At 53.7% G+C, this 20,618-nt stretch overlaps 1 protein-coding gene across 2 annotated transcripts in view; it reads left to right on the top strand.

The window, feature by feature from the left end:
• Window positions 1-20,618, top strand: part of FABP3 (fatty acid binding protein 3) — a 106,522-nt gene that overhangs the window by 70,510 nt on the left and 15,394 nt on the right. Inside the window, exons 1-2 of one of the 2 annotated variants that reach the window (XM_073317770.1) lie at window positions 17,408-17,715; window positions 20,206-20,378. In XM_073317770.1, the coding sequence (XP_073173871.1) occupies window positions 17,643-17,715; window positions 20,206-20,378 (246 nt within the window). In that variant the 5' untranslated portion in view covers window positions 17,408-17,642. Of the gene's footprint in view, window positions 1-17,407; window positions 17,716-20,205; window positions 20,379-20,618 lie in introns of those variants that run through there. The other variant, XM_073317769.1, reaches the window with a different exon arrangement.

Here is a 20,618-nt window from a genome sequence, read left to right as displayed (position 1 = left end):
TCTTTAGCTTGTCTAAGATTTCCTCTTAAATCCATCTCTCCAATTCCTGCATCGTTTGTTTGGTTTTTTTGCTCTTCACTGAATTGCCTCCAGCTTGTTAATGTCTTTCTGGAGTGAGATTCCCAGAACCAAATGCCAGCACAGAACCACTCGAAAGATGACAAAGTCCCAAGAACCTCCCAGGGACATGGAGCGGGCCTCAAAACTGCTGAGCATAAGAGCCTTCAAGGCCTAGATCCACAAAGGGACGCCGTATCATCATTTGGTTTGGGCACCCAGCTGGGAGGTCAGAGCCCCTGGGTCCATGCCCCTGCACCAGCTTCAACAGGAGAAACTATCAGAGCCCCACATCAGACTATCCCAGAGCCCTGTTCAAATCCTTTATTTCCCCTCAGGTGGAAAGGGGACAGAACCTGGGTCTCCCACATCCCAGGTGAGGGCCCTCACCACTGGGCTACCAGTGACCACCTGGGCACAGCCTCCCGCAGCAGGGCTCAGATTCCAAAGGGACCCTGTGATAGGGGACACAGCCCTTGTGAGCGCCTCCTATCAGGTGGGTACGAACCTGCGCTCTCGCTCTGCTCCTTTTTAACTGAGCCTGCTGGGCTCTGATTGGCTGCTTCCCTGCAGCCTTTCTAGGCAGGCCTGGAGGACCCACCTTTACTGCTCCTTTTCTGGGGTGGTCTGTGGTAGGACCGTGAGGACTCCAGCAGGGGGCCTCAAAGGGTCCAGTACACCCCATCACAGACCAATCTGGTAGGTGGCCTCCGACACCCCTCCTGGGTCAGGCCCTGCACGTGACTTATAGGGTTGCCAACTTTCTATTTGCACAAAACCAAACACCCTTTCCCCGCACCCCACCCCACCTCTTCTCCGAGGCCCCGCCCCTGCTCACTCCATCCCCCCTCCCTCCATCGGTTGCTCTCCCCACCCTCACTTACTTGCTCATTTTCACCAGGCTGGGGCAGGGGGTTGGGGGGTGGGGGAGAGCATGGGGTGAGGGCTCTGACTTGGGGTGCAGGCTCTGGTGTGGGGCCAGGGATGAGGGATTTGGGGTGCAGGAGGGGGCTCTAGGCTGGGGCCTAGGGGTTCATAGTGTGGGAGGGGGCTCTGGGTTGGGGCAGGGAGTTGCAGTGTGCGGGGCAGGTGAGGGCTGTGGCTAGGTTGTAGACTCTGGGGTGGGGATGGGGATGAGGAGTTTGGGGTTGTAGGAGGGTGCTCAGGGCTGGGACTCAGGGGTTCGGAGAGCAGGAGGGGCATCAGGGCTGGGACAGGGGGTGGGGCGCAGGGGGGGGTCAGGAGTGTAGGCTCTGGGCAGTGCTTACCTCAGGCATCTCCTGGAAGCAGCGACATGTGCTCCATTTGGCTCCTATGCGGAGGCATGGTGGTGGCTCTGCGTGCTGCCCTGTCTGCAGGCATCACCCCCATAGCTCCTGTTGGCCATGGTTCCCAGCCAATGGGAACTGCAGAGCTGGCGCTTAGGGTGGGGACAGTGTGCAGAGCCCCCTGGCTGCCCCTGTGCATAGGAGCCGGAGGTAGAACATGCCACTGTTTCTGGGAGTTGCACGATGCCATGGCAGGCGGGGAGCCTGCCTTAGTCCCGCTGCGCCACCAACTGGACTTTTAACGGGGCCGCCAGGGTCCCTTTTCGACCGGGCATTCTGGTAAAAAACCGGACACCTGGCAACCCTACTTAGGTGGGTGAGCCCTGATCTTCCCTCCAGTTCATGGATTGCTCTGGGGCTCAGGTGGGCATCCAGATGCCTGGAGGGAGGGAGCCATGCACATGGCCAGAGGCAAAAACATAGATGCCGTGGGAACTTTTACCCTGAAAACTTAGGGGGGCAAGTGAGTTTAGGAGCCTGCAGGGTTCAGTGGCAATGTTGTGGATCACAGTGGGCCCCAAACTGGGACTGAGGCACCTATGTACCTTTAAGGACTGGGGCCTAAGTGCTTCAAATCCTAATGAGATGAATGGGAATAGAGAGTTTTCAGCATTGGGCCCTTATTTCCTGTTCTGGGTGCTCTGGGTGGGGTGGGGCAATGCAAGGTGCTGCCAGGAGTCATTAGGGCTGGGAAGATGAGAGCCCAGCAAACCTCCCCCTGGAACAGCATGAATGAACCCAGGTACCATCCATCATTCCTCATTGCTTGGGGCCGGCAGTGCTGAGGCACCCAAGGGACGTGATCCCAGCCCAGTTTTACAGAGTCTGGCCACTTCTCCAGAACCAAACCCAGTGTTGTATCTTCGGTCACTGATTCAGAGAGCACCCTGGCCAGGCGCTGTGCAGATCCCTCGGATTGTTCTTTGTCGATGGCATGCACGGTGCTTGTAGGACAGGCCCGACAACGTGTGCCCTACAGACAGGAGAAGACAGACAGACCTAGCACTCCGAGAAATGAATCCCAGCACCTGAGCCAGCCTGTTGAGTAATGACAAGGCAGCCCCCTGGGGAAGGCTGCTGATGCGCCCATCAGCATTCCAGAAGTGTCTTTAGGAAGCAAACGGCACAGCCCCAGCCCTTTTTATGGCCAGTGGTGGGGATGGGGCTATCATTTAAATTTTATAATGAATTTAGGTCCAATGAAAACTATGCCATGAAAGCATGACAGCCTTGGAGGGCAGCTGTCTCGCCCTAGGGAAGGGGTACTGCATGGGCAGCGGCAGGGCCAGCTTCGCCCACAGCCCCTGCCAACACATGTTGACCTTGCTCTACGGGAGACCCCTTTCAAGGTGAGAGAGCTGTTCGGTCTCCATGGCCCATCTGGCCCTCGGCACCTCAGCTGAAGGGGCCAGTTAGTGCCAGCCGTGGTGAGACTATTTTGTGACATGGTCACCGGCCTGTTAGGAACTGGGCTGAGCACCTGCCCACCACTCATCCCACGGTTGACCTGGAGGGAAACACTAGTAGGTGAAACACTGAGGTGTCCCTCTTCCTGCCCATGAACACACGGGTTGCTGGGGGACTTGAAGTCCTGCCTTGCGATCTGCCGCTGTCCCATAGGGACGGTCAGAGGGTCTTGGACAAAGGAGCCGGGGAAGCTGGAGCCCATCACATTTCCTCCAGAATAGCAATTTAAAACAAACTGCACCTGGATCTTTAAATGTGGGTGATTTATTGTGATTTTAAAGGACCTACCCACAGGTTTAATTTTTTTAAGGATGTCTCCTGCTCTTATAAAACAAACTAGGGCTGCAGTGATATCTTTTGCCCAACAGGTGGTGCTCTGGCGTTAAACCTAGGAAGCCGTCCCCTTGTTCTGAAGGAGTCTGATCAGATGGTTATTGTTCAGATCCATATTTCACGCTCCAGGATTTGTCAGAGCCCGGTGTTCCTCTATGTGCTGATTTGCCCTGGGCTAATGCTGAGGTCTGACAGGGCTTCTGGGTCCAGTGCAAATCTGCTCATTTGCTCTACACTGCAGTTGCCCCATTGGTGAGGGATCTGATTGCAGAATGGGGCCTTAGCTTGGCTCTATGCTTGTAATGCCCGTGGGCAGTGGGCTCAGGTTGTATGAGCAGGCATTGTTTCCTGCCCTTCACTCACATGCCACAGGTGAAGATGCAGCCACGCAGCCCCCTGCTGTGAGCCTGTTAGTCCTTGCAAGTGACGTAGCGTTTGGCTGGGGCAGTAGCTGAAAGAGCTGCAAGGAACAGCTGGGCTGTAATGCTCGTCCCGTGTCAGTCCTGGGCCAACGCTGCTGTTGGAGGGTGCAGAGGGGAGCTAAACCCCAGTCCTAGCTATCTATGGTAATTAACGATTCGTGTAAAGCCACTGCTGGAGGAGTCACCCAGGAGGGCTGAACGTGGGGCCTCTGGGTCAAACGTGCTTCTGCTAAAACATCAGGCAGCAGACCCACAAACCTCTATGCATGATCTAGCCACTAGACGGGGTATTAAGTTCTGCTTATCTCACTACCTAAGGGTTTTCTATAGTGCCCATCACTGCAGTATGCTTATTATTTATTATTTGTGGTGTGGTAGCCCCTAAGAGTCCCAGCCATGGGCCAGAACCCCATTGTTCTGTGTTTGTACAGTCCCTTTTTGACTGGGCGTTCTGGTTGAAAACCGGACACCTGGCAATCCTAGCCCCTCTGCCAAGCCATGTGAAGTGACACAAGCTGGCTACGCCGTGCGCTTGACTACAGGCAAGGGCGGGAGGGTCACTGTTCTGTCCTTAAATGCCAAACTCTGCTTCTAGCCTGATGGCTCCATGGGCTTCATAAGCTGGGCTGGTCTCAGGGGGGCAAGGAGCACTAGATGGGGCTGTGGGCAGCTGGGGCCTCATGGCAATTACACTGGCAGTGGTTTCCAGCACCTCCTGGTGGAGTAAATCAGGAGTCCCTGGAGTCCTCCAGGTGTCCATAGGGGAGAATCAGGCCCCGTGTGTCTGACACTTTTATCCAAACCTTCTGGCTGAGCATGCGGTGGCAATGAGTAAGGTACTCCTCTGCTCCTGGTGTGGGGGTCACACTGGCACCAGGGCAGCTCCAAGGGGCGGCATCACTGGGACCTGCAGCTGAAGTCTCTCAGGCCTGGCTCTGGGCAGCACAACCTGGATCCCAGAGACCTGCAGGCTGGGTGCAGACAAAAGGGACATGCTTGGCCTCCTGGAATCTCTCCCAGCTCTGCACCGGGATCGGGCTGGCTGCATGCCTCCTGCCCTTATCTCTTGGCACTGGGTGCAATTCTCCCAGCTGCTTGCAACACAGTGAGAGGTTAATGTGCCCTGGGGTCAGAGCGCAAATGAGAGTGAGACGGGCAGCATCACGGGGTAGCACCCTCCACCTGGCCACCACGGTACCCAGCTGGCCAAGGCTTTCCCCAGGAGGCCACCCCACCCCCCTAGACATGAATGCCGTGCCCGAGCCAGCAGCTCATCTAGCATGTGAGTGCAGGTGTCCCGCCCACGTCTATTAGTGCAAATGTTATAACCATGGGGTGCGTCTGCCCTGCAATCAGAGGTGCACCCAGCAGGTCCAGACATCCCCGAGCTGGCTCTGCTCTCGCTAGCAGTAGCAAGGCAGGCGTGGCAGTAGGGGCAGGGCGAGCCATTCAAGTCCCAGGCAGGCGTGAACAGTCCATGCTGCCGCAGCGTCACTGCTCTCTGGTTCTGGAGTTAGACCAAAGCCAGCTTGGCTGTGTCCAGACGTGCTGCAGCCGCACCTCTGACTGCAGGGCAGACCCTAGTCCACAGCCCCACTCCCATTCCTAGCTCAGACCCACCCGTGGATCTGTGCGGGGCGGTTCAGGCTCCCTCTGGCCCTGCTCGATCATCTGATCCCACTGGAACAAGAGCCCAGTGGAGAGGAGAGGTTGGGGACGGATTTTCCAATGCGCTGGTGACACATGGGAGCTGATATTTTAAACAGCTCCTACTCCGCCATCCCCAAGTGCTGGGCCCTGCTGGCCGGCTCCTGGGGGGATGGATGGGTCAGTTTCCTAACGGCACCAGCTGCAGCAGTTCTGCCACGCCCGGGGGCCGATCAGTTAATCAGTGGGGCAGCTCTGCGACCTGAGCAAAGCCCGCAGGTTAAAGGCTTCATGGCTACATCCCAGAGTGCTCTGGGCAGGGCTGAGAGAGCACTGACTGGCTCACTGTGGGCCCCGCCTGTCCCGAGCCTTGGCGCTGCCCCCTGGCAGTGAGCCCGGCCCTTTCAAACATGTGGCCCTGCTGGAAATCGGGAGCTGAGCACCCACAGCTCCCATTGGCTCATAGGGTCTGAGATGCACGATTCGGAAGGATGCCGCTAGGTCCTGTGTGCACGGAGGTTGGGGGCCAAGACTCCCAGACCCCTCTGGGCCTGCAACACCCACAGGGCCTGCTACAGCCACCAGCCAGCTCCTGCCTGAGGAAACACCCCAGCGGGCATCAGCAGCCCAGGACTGTGGATCCTGGGCAGCGGCAACCCACCAGGATGCTCAGCAGAGACATTCAGCGCCCAGCCCCACCGAATGGAGAGGGCAGAGCCGGGAGAGACGGTGGAGAGCGGCGGGCTCCAGGCTCCTCTCCCATGCTCCCAGGGAAGGCTGCCATGGTCCTGTGCTGTTCCTCTGGCCCCCAGGCCTGTGGCTGGGTGGGCTGCAGGACGTCCTGGCGCTGCTGGGCTGAGCAGAGAGGATTGGCGCCCAGGAGGCCTTGGCCCAGTGATCTGTGGGTTCCTTAAGTTCCCTGGTCAGCCACTGGCCACGCCTCGCCAGAGGGCTGAGGTGGGACAAAGGCGCTTTAATTGCTGCTCAAGCTGCTGTTCTGCCTAATCAGCTTGTTCCAGCCACAGGCACAAATGTTAAACAGTAACTCTGCTGAGGGAAACAGGGGGGAGCCATTCCCCCGCCAGGCCTGTGCACGGAGGCTGCCTCAGCAGGGAGCAGTCCCCCGCACCCGGCCAGGGCCTGTGAGCAGCTGGAGCCATGTCCGGCCCCCTCCTCCGGGTCTGTGAACGGAGACTGCCTCAGCAGGGAGCCGTCCCTCTCCAGGGCCTGTGAGCAACTTCCACCAGCTCCTTCCCACCCTCCCTAGGTCCCTATCTGCCTCTGGTCCATCAGTGTATTGGTCGCTGACCCGCGAGGGGCATGGCTGAGACCTTCATGCCCACACACAGCAACTCCTCCCTGCTCTTCCAGCATCCTCTGCTCAGGGCTCAACGCTGAGGGCCAAGGAGCTGTCCTGCTGCTCCCTCAGGTGGTGTCTCCCTGCCTCTGGGGACCTGGCTCTGCCCCCAGGAGCTGAGTGCACAGGGCAGCCCTGACCCATAGGATTCAGCGCCTCCTCCAACCTTCTGCCCGTCCTCTATGACCAACAGCTCCCCATTCGGTTCAGAATTCCCACGTCCCTCACAGCAAACTCTCCCCTCCTCCAGCCCAGCCTGGCTCGGGACACTTGGGAATGTCTGGGTTATGCTTTTGTGCACAGAGTAATTTTCTAGAGGTCCCATCACATTATCTCAAAGCCTGGGGGCTGACCCAGTGGGTGATATGTGCTGTGTGGAGGGGTGGGTAGAGCACGGGACAGGCAGTCTGGACTCCTAGGCTTTATTTCCAGATTTCCCACTGGCTTATTGGGTGACCTGCAGCAAGTCACTTTGCTTTGGTGCCTCAGTTTCCCCATCTATGAAGAGATCATTGAGTTTCCTGGCTGATATGTTGTTATCAGCGTCCATGGTATGTCTTGCCAGGTAGGAGAGCTGGGCTGGCCGGAGGGGGAAGAGTACTGCAGAGCACTTAATTTCTGGAGACAGGGTGTGGATCCCGCAGTGACACCCACGGTCTCTGAAAGAAGTTCTATCCAGATCTCCCTGCCCAAAAGTCTGGTGCAGATAAGGTGGTGTCTCAGGCTCTGACAAGGGGTGTGGAGTACAGAATCAGCAGCCAGACAAAATGGGGCAGGGAATAAGGTTTCTCTGTATCCCATTCCCACAGCCCACCAGTTCCAGACAGGAAAGCAGTGTCCTGGGATAACTGGAGACCATGGTGCTCACATTTTGGGGTGCAGTCCAGGCCAGTGAGAGGCTGTGTAACCACAGCTTGTCCTGTAACCCGGAGAGCCTTAAAATGCTCTGCTGCTGTAGCTCCCTGTCTGGACACTCCCAACCAGTGGACAAGCGTGCCCCGAGAGTCTGTGTGCTGAGCTGCCCTGGTTCAGCGGCTTTGACTCCAGCAGCCTGCTTGTTACACCTCAGCCAGACTCTGATCTTCACCAGCCTCGGTTACTACTAGCCAGGTGACCCAAACACACCCCCAGTCCTGCATTTCCCCCAAACTGTCTGCCCAGAAATGTCCGGCCCTGTCCTGGAACATTCAGAGGAGTGATAAAAGCCCATTGCGCCTTTAAAGAGACAAAAGCACACAGCTTATTTCTTTGACTGGAGCTAATAAACACTTCATAGCAAACACAGCACTGGGTTGATTTAGAATAGAAGTAAAACTGGTGTATTTAACCAAAAAGAGAGAGGTCTGACGTGAGTTCAGGGGTTAGGGATAAAGACAGAAAGGGTTGCCAACAAATAAAAGTGAAAAACATTTTCCAGTGACTAAGACTTAACAAAACCACAGACTTGGTTCCAGGAAAGAGTCTTACCACACATCCCTCCAGCCAGATGGCTGACCACCCCAGGTCAGGGTCTCCCACAAAGTCCAAACTGCTCGGTTCCTTTGTAATCTTAGATGAGAGATCACTTGGGGTTCTTTACCGCTGTCTTGTACAGTCCAGTGGACATTGGAAATGTCTCCTCAAAGGCCAGTGTCCCCGCTAAAAGGAAAGGTGCCAGGAAGCCTGATGGAGAAGGTTCCATGCGAGTTTCTTCCCCGCTGGTGTTTTCTACAATGGAAAATGATCTGTCCCTGCAGCAGCTGATAGGCCAATGACTGGCCACTTGACTGTGATTGCCAATTGTCTGATTGCAGCTGGAGGGAGGCACTGGCCTTTCCTTTGTCTGGAAACACCTGTTTCCCCACTCCCCAGCCCTGTTTTGGTCCCATTTTTCCTTCCCACTTGCTCAGTCCTTTGGTGTTTACCATACACGCACCACGCAGGAATATTAACGATCAGGGTGTTATTGGTTTTCCAGGGATACCTCACATGACACCCATTCAACACAGATCATGACTTACGTGAATTGGGACGCACTGAACAGGTCAGGCCAGCGGAAACTCCCTGCCTGATAAAGTGAGCCCCCTGCCTTCTGGCACTGGGGTTCTCTTAGGATCACAGTAGGCTCTGCAGAAATCAATAGGGGCTGGCCTACGACCACCTGGCTGCTACAGGTACCAGCAGCTCCATCCCGCAGTGGCCAGGCGCAAGCATTTGACAGCTGCTTCCTAAACCCATCAGGTCAGCACAGTGCGGCTGGCTGGGGAAAGAAATGTGGCCACTAACAAACTGCCCTGTGTCAGGCCACGCATGGGAGAGACTCTGGCTAAAGGCCCCTCTTCCTTGCCTCAATTCACAGAGCTAGACTTTCCAAGGCACAGACTAGCAGTAAGATGACTGCTGCAGAACATGCATTTGCTAGCTATCAGGACTGTTTAGCCCTATCTATCATACATGGCCCACAGCACCTCACAATCACAAAGAGATTTTGGCCACGCACCCCTGCGAGGTGGGAAGTATCACCCTCATTTCACAGACAGGGATCTGAGGCACAGCGTAGACTAAGTGACTTGGCCAAGGGTACCCAGGGAGTCTGTGACAGAACCAGGATTTGAACCCCGTTCTCCTGAGGCCCAGTTCAGCACTTGATTAGTTAGAGCCCCCTTTATTTCCATGGCCCGGATTCCATGGCCATGGACCAGGTAGTGTCTCTGGGTGAGGTTCTGATCTCTGTCACGGTGGTGTAGACCCAGAATAACTCCACTTCTGGCAAGGTAGTTACTCCCAGCACAAGGGAGAGCAGGCCCCTGCCTTCTGGGCCTCAGTCACCCACAATAGGGGGCCACTGTAGCACCAGCGTGAACCAATTGTGGGACTCCCTTGGGACCATCAGCAAGCAGTCATGGCTCCAAAACAGGGCCTCTGGTGGAGACCATTTAAATATGAACAGAGGTCTCTCCGGACCAAAAACTAGCATCACAACACGGGCATTCCCTCCGGACCTCAGCTAATGAAATTAATGCACAGTCTTTAGCAGCAACAGCTGCAAAATACCTCTACCCTGCAAAGCCCCCAGGGTGTTGGTCTGGCCGGTGAAGCAGTGCCTGTCTAGGAGATGGTACGCACCGCACCCCTGTGGAGAAGGGCCGTGCTAGTATTCTCCTAGCACAGACAGGGACCTGAGGCACACACAGGCTAAGGCCAAGACCCTCACAAGTATTTAGGTGCTTAAATTCCACAGACTTCAGTGGAACTTCGGACCCTAAATATCTTGCAGGATCTGGGCCCAAGTAACTTGTCTAAGCTCACAGAGGAACCCTATGGCAGAGCAAGTCCTAATCACTGGTGTTACCACCATAACACAAGGCAGTGGAGAAAAGGCGGAGCTGAAGCTAAGGGTCTACATAGAACTGCAAAAAAGAAAAAAAAAAAGAAAAAAATATTAGAAGAGATTGGCGGAGTCCCTGGAAAAATCATGGAGCAGGTCCTCAAAGAATCAATCCTGAAGCACTTGCATGAGAGGAAAGTGATCAGGATCAGCCAGCATGGATTCACCAAGGGAAGGTCATGCCTGACTAATCTAATCGCCTTTTATGATGAGATTACTGGTTCTGTGGATGAAGGGAAAGCAGTGGATGTATTGTTTCTTGACTTTAGCAAAGCTTTTGACACAGTCTCCCACAGTATTCTTGTCAGCAAGTTAAGGAAGTATGGGCTGGATGAATGCACTATAAGGTGGGTAGAAAGCTGGCTAGATTGTCGGGCTCAACGGGTAGTGATCAATGGCTCCATGTCTAGATGGCAGCCGGTGTCAAGTGGAGTGCCCCAGGGGTCGGTCCTGGGGCCGGTTTTGTTCAATATCTTCATAAATGATCTGGAGGATGGTGTGGATTGCACTCTCAGCAAATTTGCGGATGATACTAAACTGGGAGGAGTGGTAGATACGCTGGAGGGGAGGGATAGGATACAGAAGGACCTAGACAAATTGGAGGATTGGGCCAAAAGAAATCTGATGAGGTTCAATAAGGATAAGTGCAGGGTCCTGCACTTAGGACGGAAGAATCCAATGCACTGCTACAGACTAGGGGCCGAATGGCTAGGCAGCAGTTCTGCGGAAAAGGACGTAGGGGTGACAGTGGATGAGAAGCTGGATATGAGTCAGCAGTGTGCCCTTGTTGCCAAGAAGGCCAATGGCATTTTGGGATGTATAAGTAGGGGCATAGCGAGCAGATCGAGGGACGTGATCGTTCTCCTCTATTCGACATTGGTGAGGCCTCATCTGGAGTACTGTGTCCGGTTTTGGGCCCCACACTACAAGAAGGATGTGGATAAATTGGAGAGAGTCCAGCAAAGGATTAGGGGTCTAGAACACATGACTTATGAGGAGAGGCTGAGGGAGCTGGGATTGTTTAGTCTGCAGAAGAGAAGAATGAGGGGGGATTTGATAGCTGCTTTCAACTACCTGAAAGGGGGTTCCAAGAGGATGGCTCTAGACTGTTCTCAATGGTAGCAGATGACAGAACGAGGAGTAATGGTCTCAAGTTGCAGTGGGGGAGGTTTAGATTGGATATTAGGAAAAACTTTTTCACTAAGAGGGTGGTGAAACACTGGAATGCGTTACCTAGGGAGGTGGTAGAATCTCCTTCCTTAGAGGTTTTTAAGGTCAGGCTTGACAAAGCCCTGGCTGGGATGATTTAACTGGGAATTGGTCCTGCTTCGAGCAGGGGGTTGGACTAGATGACCTTCTGGGGTCCCTTCCAACCCTGATATTCTATGATTCTATGATTCTATGATTTTCACACCCCTTTTGCGCTCGCTCTGGAGGAATGCACCAGAGATGTGATTGGTAGCAGGAGTGTTAACCGAATCAGCACACGCTAAGTAACTATTTGGAGCATATTGACGGAAAGCAATATTCGCCACTTTAAACATAAGTGTTGTACCGGAAACCTGATACTGATAATCACCCTCATCCAATACGGGAACACAGACCTTCTATGAGATCTTTGCATCCCGTCCAAACTAAGCAAAATTGTTCTGATTGCAGATCTCAGATATTAAGAAACTGAAATACAGAACAAGAGATAGGTTTCAGAGTAGCAGCCGTGTTAGTCTGTATTCGCAAAAAGAAAAGGAGGACTAGTGGCACCTTAGAGAGGTTTCTAACCATCAGAGGAGTGAAGTTTTGGAATAGCCTTCCAAGGGAAGCAGTGGGGGCAAAAGATCTATCTGGCTTTAAGATTAAACTCGATAAGTTTATGGAGGAGATGGTATGATGGGATAATATGGTTTTGGTAATTAAATATTCATGGTAAATAGGCCCAATAGCCTGTGATGGGATATTAGATGGGGTGGGATCTGAGTTACCCAGGAAAGAATTTTCTATAGTATCTGGCTGATGAATCTTGCCCATATGCTCAGAGTTTAGCTGATCGCCATATTTGGGGTCGGGAAGGAATTTTCCTCCAGGGCAGATTGGAAGAGGCCCTGGAGGTTTTTCGCCTTCCTCTGTAGCATGGGGCATGGGTCACTTGCTGGAGGATTCTCTGCTCCTTGAAGTCTTTAAACCACGATTTGAGGACTTCAATAGCACAGATATAGGTGTGAGGTTTTTTGCAGGAGTGGTGCGTGAAATTCTGTGGCCTGAATTGTGCAGGAGGTCAGACTAGATGATCATAATGGTCCCTTCTGACCTAAATATCTATGAATCTATCTATGAAAAAAACAAATTTACTTGAGCATAAGCTTTCGTGAGCTATAGCTCACCTCATCGGATGCATTCAGTGGAAAAGTGTAGCTCACGAAAGCTTATGCTCAAATAAGTTTGTTAGTCTCTAAGGTGCCACAAGTCCTCCTGTTCTTTTTGCGAATACAGACTAACACGGCTGCTACTCTGAAACCTGAGATTAGCTGGCAAATCATTTCCTGTAAGAAACAAATTCAGAGAAATCATGTGCTGCCTATGAACACTTTGGAAAAGGAAACAAGTGATGTTTGTCAAGTAATGTGTGTGCTCTGTGAAGGGAAAGTGTGGTCAAGGCACGAATTCTTCCATCAGCCTAGTGCTGGCTACACCTGGGGCTAGGTTGGTGTAGCTACATCTCTCAAGGGGTTGTGCATTTTTCACACCCCTGAGAGATGTAGCCATACCAATGTAAGTTCCCAGTGTAGATCAGCCCTTAGGAGTAGTGAGTTTGTCAGGTCTGGGACAGCAGTTGGTTTGTGGGGTCTGAGACAGAAGTTGCTTGTAAAGAACAGTAAACCCTTTGCTTGTTGGCACCAATGGGCCTCTGTGCCACGAATAACTGATTTTAATTTTTTGATTCATGGGCAAATCTGAAACAAAACAAAAAAACTGGGATCAAAGCAAAATGACAATTGTCAAAATTTTGGTGAATTGAAAAGTATAAACATTTTTTTCTGAATTAAACATTTTGTTCGGACAAAATCGATGTTTTATTTTACTTTTTACCATTTTCAGATGGTTTTGATTTATTTTTTAAAAATAAAATGAAAGGCTATTGTGAAATGAAAAGTCCTTTGGAACCAAACTATTGAAACACATTGATTTACTTCCGTGGATTTGGGAGGGTCTCTCCAGCCAAAACAATCCAGTGAAACCAACACGCTGTCGTGAACTGTTTCAATGTCACTGTTGCTGCATTTTTTTCACTGAAAACTGCCTAGCTCAGCTCACCAGCCTCCCTGGCAGGGCAGTTGCAAGGGTCATTCATTAATATCCGGGTGATGCTTTGACATGAAAAGTGCTACAAAAATGTTAAGGATTGTTGAAGTGCTTTGAAGAAAGAAGCACTTAGAAACCCAGGGAATGTTTGCTGCAGGGCCTGCAAAGTGTTCTTGAAAAACGACCCATTGTGCTCTTCATAAAGTCCAGAGGTGAACAAGATCCATGGAGCAAAGTCTGTGGGGGGAAAGTCAGGCCCTGGTCCCGTCAATGGGAGTTTCGTCATGGATGTCTGTATGATCGTCATTTACTATTTATATTCCCACAGCGGCTAGGAGCCCTAGTCAGAGACCAGAACGCGTTGGTGCTAGGTGCTGTACAAACTGTGGGCCAGTATTTCAGCCCTGGTCCATAGAGTCTGTGGCTCAGGGCAGGAGGAGAAGGTGGCTGCTGCTTGTCACAGACGTGGCTACCTTACACAAAGGGTGCAAGGAGGGTGCGGGGCATGGGGGCAAAACTGAGACTGTGCCTCTCCCGTTTTCCCTCTGCAAGCGCTGGGTGGAGCTCCTAAAATCCACAACCCCTCTGTGTCAGGCTACACACACTGTTTATACCATGCAGCAGCCATGCCTACTAATCTTTTCAGTGTGCACTACCCTGGGTGAGGGGGAGGGGGCTGCACAAAGCCCTGGTGACCATGAGATGAGGCCATGGACCGATAGCTCATCTGCAAGTGAGACGTTCAGCTCCTTACCCCGGGCGACAGAACCACGCTCGCAGAGTCCCAGGCCAAGCTGCTGCACAGCTCTGCCCTTCCCCAGGGAGGGGAGAAGGAATTTGTTGGGAAATGAGAACAAAGCTCTCATCTTCCTACCCCGCCCCCCAGCGAGAAACACTACGGCTGAAGCCTGGCCAGAATCACAATCCCAGCAGAGGACCACGCCGGAGACGTCCCAGCCAGCTTCAGGTTGCTGCTCTTGGGGGCAGGGGGCTGATCAGGCTCAAACCCCACATGGGACCACAGCGTCACCAGTCATAGCAGCGGTCCCCTGAGCCCCACCTCGAGCCGTGGAGACAGCAGCTGTTACCACTGCAATCGGGGCACGCTGGCTCTCAAAGCATCTCCTGCACATATACACGCCTGCTTCCCTCGGCCCCAGGGGTCAGCCTTGCTGGCATGCTGCTGCTGTGACTTCAGGTAGAATAGTGCAAAATGAAGCCAGCAGCCAGGACCTGCCACCGACTCACTCCGTGGCCTTGGTTAAGCCACTTCAGCGCCGATCCTCAAAGATTATTTAGATGCCTAAATGTCTTTGAGGACCGGGGACTGCCTCGCTCTGTGCCTCAGTTTCCCCAGCTGCAATGATAATTATGTCTTTGAGGTGTATGGAAGAAAACCACCATGTGAATGCTAAGGACTATTAGTATCTGCATTACACCCTGGTTTACGGATACGAGATCTGGATGCCTGAATTCTTTTCCTGCCACTGCTGTGCATCTCCGGGGTGGGGGGGAGAAGGAGGAGAGACAATTCTCTGTGCCTCACTTTACCTATCTACAGAGTGAGAATAACTCTACAGTGCTGGCTTTGGAGCTGCCTAGAACTGATGACGAGGCTGCAGTGCTGTTTAGTGGACTTATAGCCTGAGTTAATTGACGAGCAGAAAATGCACCCATGCAGGGGAGGTGAATCCTGGTTGCCCTTCTCCCCAGACATGCCAATGCAGATCAGTTCCCTCTGAACACTGGGCTCCATGCCCCTGCTGGGCTAGATTCACCAGGAGGGGAAAGTCCCGGGGGTGGGGGGATCAAAAGCCTCATGGGGGGTTAGACACTTTCACAATGAGGGGCAGAAACTGACCCTCGTCCCCTGAGTTTAAGGGTGCCCTGAGGCAGCTGAGCCTGTCCAGGTCTCCACTTTGGGATGTCAGACCCCGGGCAAAGCAGACAGGCCTGCTGGCCATTGGGTGGTTTAAACGCCTCTTCTCCTGCTAGGCTCCTGTTCAGATGAAGCTGTCGGGGGTCACTGCCCCCACACGGGCCACAAACTCCCGACCTGCTGCATCCTGTGTGCGGGGGACTAGAGCCCAGCACCCGCTCCGAGAGCGGGACAATCGGAGGATGCCAGCCCCCAGGAAACCAAGATGAGGCCTGATGCCTGCACTCGGAGAGGCAGCCAGCCCCACACCATGACCCCTACTCATCTTGCCCCTGGGGTGCGCGGCTGCACTGCTGAGTGCTGATCGATGGCACTGATGCCTTGGGTGAATGGCACCAGAGATGGACAAAACCATGTTACAAATAAAAAGCGAGACCATGCCCTCTCCAGCCCCTGAGCTAAGAAGGTGGGTGTGAGCAGGGGCAGGGCTTAGCCCAGCGAGAGAAGCGGGAAGAAGTGGATTTATACCATGTGCCCTGAGGTCTGACAGGAGAGAGTGGGAACTCCCCTGACTCTTAGAATCATAGAATCATAGAATATCAGGGTTGGAAGGGACCCCAGAAGGTCATCTAGTCCAACCCCCTGCTCAAAGCAGGACCAATTCCCAGTTAAATCATCCCAGCCAGGGCTTTGTCAAGCCTGACCTTAAAAACCTCTAAGGAAGGAGATTCTACCACCTCCCTAGGTAACGCATTCCAGTGTTTCACCACCCTCTTAGTGAAAAAGTTTTTCCTAATATCCAACCTAAACCTCCCCCACTGCAACTTGAGACCATTACTCCTCGTTCTGTCATCTGCTACCATTGAGAACAGTCTAGAGCCATCCTCTTTGGAACCCCCTTTCAGGTAGTTGAAAGCAGCTATCAAATCCCCCCTCATTCTTCTCTTCCGTAGACTAAACAATCCCAGCTCCCTCAGCCTCTCCTCATAACTCATGTGTTCCAGACCCCTAATCATTTTTGTTGCCCTTCGCTGGACTCTCTCCAATTTATCCACATCCTTCTTGAAGTGTGGGGCCCAAAACTGGACACAGTACTCCAGATGAGGCCTCACCAATGTCGAATAGAGGAGAACGATCACGTCCCTCGATCTGCTCGCTATGCCCCTACTTATACATCCCAAAATGCCATTGGCCTTCTTGGCAACAAGGGCACACTGCTGACTCATATCCAGCTTCTCGTCCACTGTCACCCCTAGGTCCTTTTCCGCAGAACTGCTGCCTAGCCATTCTGTCCCTAGTCTGTAGCGGTGCATAGGATTCTTCCGTCCTAAGTGCAGGACCCTGCACTTATCCTTATTGAACCTCATCAGATTTCTTTTGGCCCAATCCTCCAATTTGTCTAGGTCCTTCTGTATCCTATCCCTCCCCTCCAGCGTATCTACCACTCCTCCCAGTTTAGTATCATCCGCAAATTTGCTGAGAGTGCAATCCACACCATCCTCCAGATCATTTATGAAGATATTGAACAAAACCGGCCCCAGGACCGACCCTTGGGGCACTCCACTTGATACCAGCTGCCAACTAGACATGGAGCCATTGATCACTACCCGTTGAGCCCGACAATCTAGCCAGCTTTCTACCCACCTTATAGTGCCCTTGGGGACTGTCCGCCAAATACCACTAGGGACTGAGCAACTGCCCTGCTTCAGAGGGGCAGTGGGGTTGGTCAGGTGGAAATCAGGATCAGAATTCTGCTCTGAGCTCTGCCATTCATTATGTGATCTAGGGCAAGACACTTCCCCTGCCTGAGTCTCGCTTTCCCATCTGTAACATGGGCATAATTATACTAGCTTTTCCTTCATGTCTTGTCTCTTGAACTGTGAGCTCCTCGGGGCAGGGGGTGGCTCTCCTTGCGTGTCCACACCCCGCCCTACAACAGCAGGACCCTGATCTCCGCTGGGCACCACCTGAGCACAGCTAAAACACAAATAATCATTCGTATGTCGCTGCCAAACCTTAGGGCTGCATAAACCACTGACCCCCCCCCCTCCCCCCGAAGATACTAGGAGGAAAGCCAAGGTCTGATTCCTGACCCGCATCTGCACACTGGGGTGTCACTCTGCAGAGGTCAATTCATGCCCGAGATTGCACTGCACAGGCTGGGATCTCATCCGAGCAGTGGGGAGCGGCCGGCCCGGGAGATGGGGGAGGATGCCGGTGACTTGCTTGCAAGAAGAGCGCAAAGCGCGCAGAGCTGGAGCGCTCCCCGCGCAGTCCGCGCGCTCCCGGAGCGCTGCCCCCTGCCCCCCAGCGAGCGGGCCCGGGCTGTCGGCTTCTCCGGCGGGCTGGGGAGCCAGTGCGCCGCTCGCTCCCTCTCCCAGCACGTGATCAGAAGAGCTATTTAAAGAGGCAGCATGCGGGCAGGTCGGAGAGCAGGCTCGCCTCCTCTCAGCGCCCAGCCGCGGCTTGCAGGGCCCCGGGGCTCGCCATGGCTGAGGCTTTCGCCGGCACCTGGAAGCTGATGAGCAGCTGTCATTTCGATGACTACATGAAAGCGATTGGTGAGCGCGTGGAAGGGGGCTGGGAACTGGGGGGTGCGGGGGACGAGCCTTTGTTCCCAAGGGGCAGCGATGGCGAGGGGCTTATTCTTTGCCCCGGAGACACAGGCTGGCCAGGAGAAAAGGCAAAGAACAGAGCGTGAAACCCCGGGATTGGCGCATTCCCGTCGCGGCGCTAAATTCCGCGCACTGTGCGCAGGCAGGTGTCGCCGCGCATCCTGGGCCGGGAGTGGCCTCGTACTGCGGGTAACATTTTAAACAAGGGTGGCTGTTTTCTCTGTCCATTTGACACTGAATTTCCAGCACACGTAGGGCTGGGGCAAACGTTCCTGTCCGGAGCAATGCTTTGGAAATGGAAAATACGGGACACGTGGTATTGGCAAGCAGTGGCCAGAATGGTCGGTCTTTGCTTTTTTAAAAATAGCAGGTTTTAAACCTAAAATCAAAGGCAAACGGGCTGCTGCGCTGTAGTTAAAATGCGCGCTCGCACACTCACGCGTGCCCCTTTCCGACCTTCATGGGGGGCATGGAAGTGGCAGGATTAATTGCTCTGTCACCTGATGTCTGCGGGAGCAGCTTGGCCTGGCAGGAGGGTGTTCTGCACGACTGACAGCTGGGGGGCGGGGGAGGGGGTGTCTAACTGCAAGAGCTGGCGAGCAAGGTCAGTGTAACGGATCCAAGCCAAGCCCGGTACTGATATATCTACAATCAGACACAAAAGGGGAAGCCTGGGTTTTGCAGCGTCAGCCCCCAGTTGGGCAAGTGAGGCGTGGCAACTGGCCAGGCTCATCACTCTCGGCCACAGAGACTTGCTGCCAGCATCAGGGAGCTCGCAGGCATCAGCTGCACCCATGCAACCCTCTCTGCAGGAGCGGGGAGGGGCGGTGTTAGAGGCCCTTTGTGTTTGATGTAAGATTCTTCCTACCCTTTGCCTTGCCATGTGCTGGCAGCGGGAGCTTGGCTTCACTCGGTGCCTCTCCTCTCTGCCATGCGCCGACTGCTCCGTGCCAGGCAGCGTTTGCAGATGGATGTGAATTCATCGCTGGGTGTTGGCAAGGTTCAGACAAGTGAACTGGGCCCAGCAGCAAGCAGGGGGTAGGGGGACCCTGGTCCAGCACCATCACAGTGAAGCTGCTGGGGTGGAATTGAGGGCAGGATTGGAACCCAGGTCTCCTCCTTGTGGCATCGGAGGAAAGGGTTTGACCTGCCCAGTGCCACACTGGACACCCCAGCCACCTCCAACTCACCTGGGCTGGGAGGTGCTCTGCTTTGCACGTGAGTGACTGTTGGAGCATGGGGCAGACACTGCTCCAGAGCAGTGCAACCTCTAGCATCAACAAAGCATCCAAGAGGGGCTGCCTGACTCCTCAGGGGACCCATGCACTGGCCAGCCTGCCTGAGCTACCCTGAGGGAGGGGATCTGTCAAAGATGGCGAGTGGCTGCTCCAGCCTTCTCCCTAGCATAATTATAAGTATAAGTAGGGGCATATAAGTAAGGGCATAGCGAGCAGATCGAGGGACGTGATCGTTCCCCTCTATTCGACATTGGTGAGGCCTCATCTGGAGTACTGTGTCCAGTTTTGGGCCCCACACTACAAGAAGGATGTGGATAAATTGGAGAGAGTCCAGCGAAGGGCAACAAAAATGATTAGGGGACTGGAACACATGAGTTATGAGGAGAGGCTGAGGGAGCTGGGATTGTTTAGCCTGCAGAAGAGAAGAATGAGGGGGGATTTGATAGCTGCTTTCAACTACCTGAAAGGGGGTTCCAAAGAGGATGGCTCTAGACTGTTCTCAATGGTAGCAGATGACAGAACGAGGAGTAATGGTCTCAAGTTGCAGTGGGGGAGGTTTAGATTGGATATTAGGAAAAACTTTTTCACTAAGAGGGTGGTGAAACACTGGAATGCGTTACCTAGGGAGGTGGTAGAATCTCCTTCCTTAGAGGTTTTTAAGGTCAGGCTTGACAAAGCCCTGGCTGGGATGATTTAACTGGGAATTGGTCCTGCTTCGAGCAGGGGGTTGGACTAGATGACCTTCTGGGGTCCCTTCCAACCCTGATATTCTATGATTCTAGCAGATTGTGGGGCCTGCTGTGTAAAATGGCTGCTCCCTCGAACTCGGCTCCCAGAATCATAGAACTGATTGTGTCCTGTGGGCTCCCGCTGGTCGGTGATCTCTCGTCGGGAGCTGTGGGGAGAGGCAGCAAGGCTGAGCTGGGCAGTGAAGTGCTGGAGGGAGAGGCCATGTGGCGGCAGCCGTGACAGCCCTGTTTGGAGCTGCATTGCCCGAGGAGGAACCAAGGCAGGGCAGTCCAAAGCAGAAGGGTGGTGTCAAATGACACGGCTCTATTGGAGTTCGTTCACACCAGCTGAGGCTCTGTTCTGCCTGCTCCCCCGCAGGTAGGCCTTGAGCCCACTGCCCTGTGAGCGGGCCCTGAGCCCACCGCCTGCAGCTCCCACTCAGTGCTGTCTGGTCTTGTTTGTCCCACAGGCGTGGGCTTTGGCACGAGACAGATTGCAAACCTGATCTGGCCCACCACCATCATCAAGCTGGAGGGTGACAAGGTCACCTTGAAGACCCAGAGCACCTTCAAGAACACAGAGATCAGCTTCAAACTGGGGGAGGAGTTCGATGAGACAACTGCAGATGACAGACATGTCAAGGTAGGAGGAACAGTTGGCATGGAGAACAAACAGGACACACACAGGGCAGCCCTAGCCACCAGATGGGGATTCTGCTAGATAGCCAAGGGCTAGTTTACATGAGGCTACTCAGGAAAATGAATCTGAATTAAAGGTGTGAATTAGTGAAAACACATTAAATCCCAGTGTGCATGCTCTTATTCAGCATTCACTTTGGAAGTGAATTAAGGTAACTTTAATCCCCTGTAGGAGCACTCTTAT

The sequence above is a fragment of the Lepidochelys kempii genome, chromosome 19 (assembly GCF_965140265.1).
Source record: "Lepidochelys kempii isolate rLepKem1 chromosome 19, rLepKem1.hap2, whole genome shotgun sequence".
NCBI classification, from domain to species: domain Eukaryota; kingdom Metazoa; phylum Chordata; order Testudines; family Cheloniidae; genus Lepidochelys; species Lepidochelys kempii.
The sequence above is the reverse complement of the archived record's forward strand: the minus strand, read 5'-3'. Positions and strand labels throughout refer to the sequence as shown.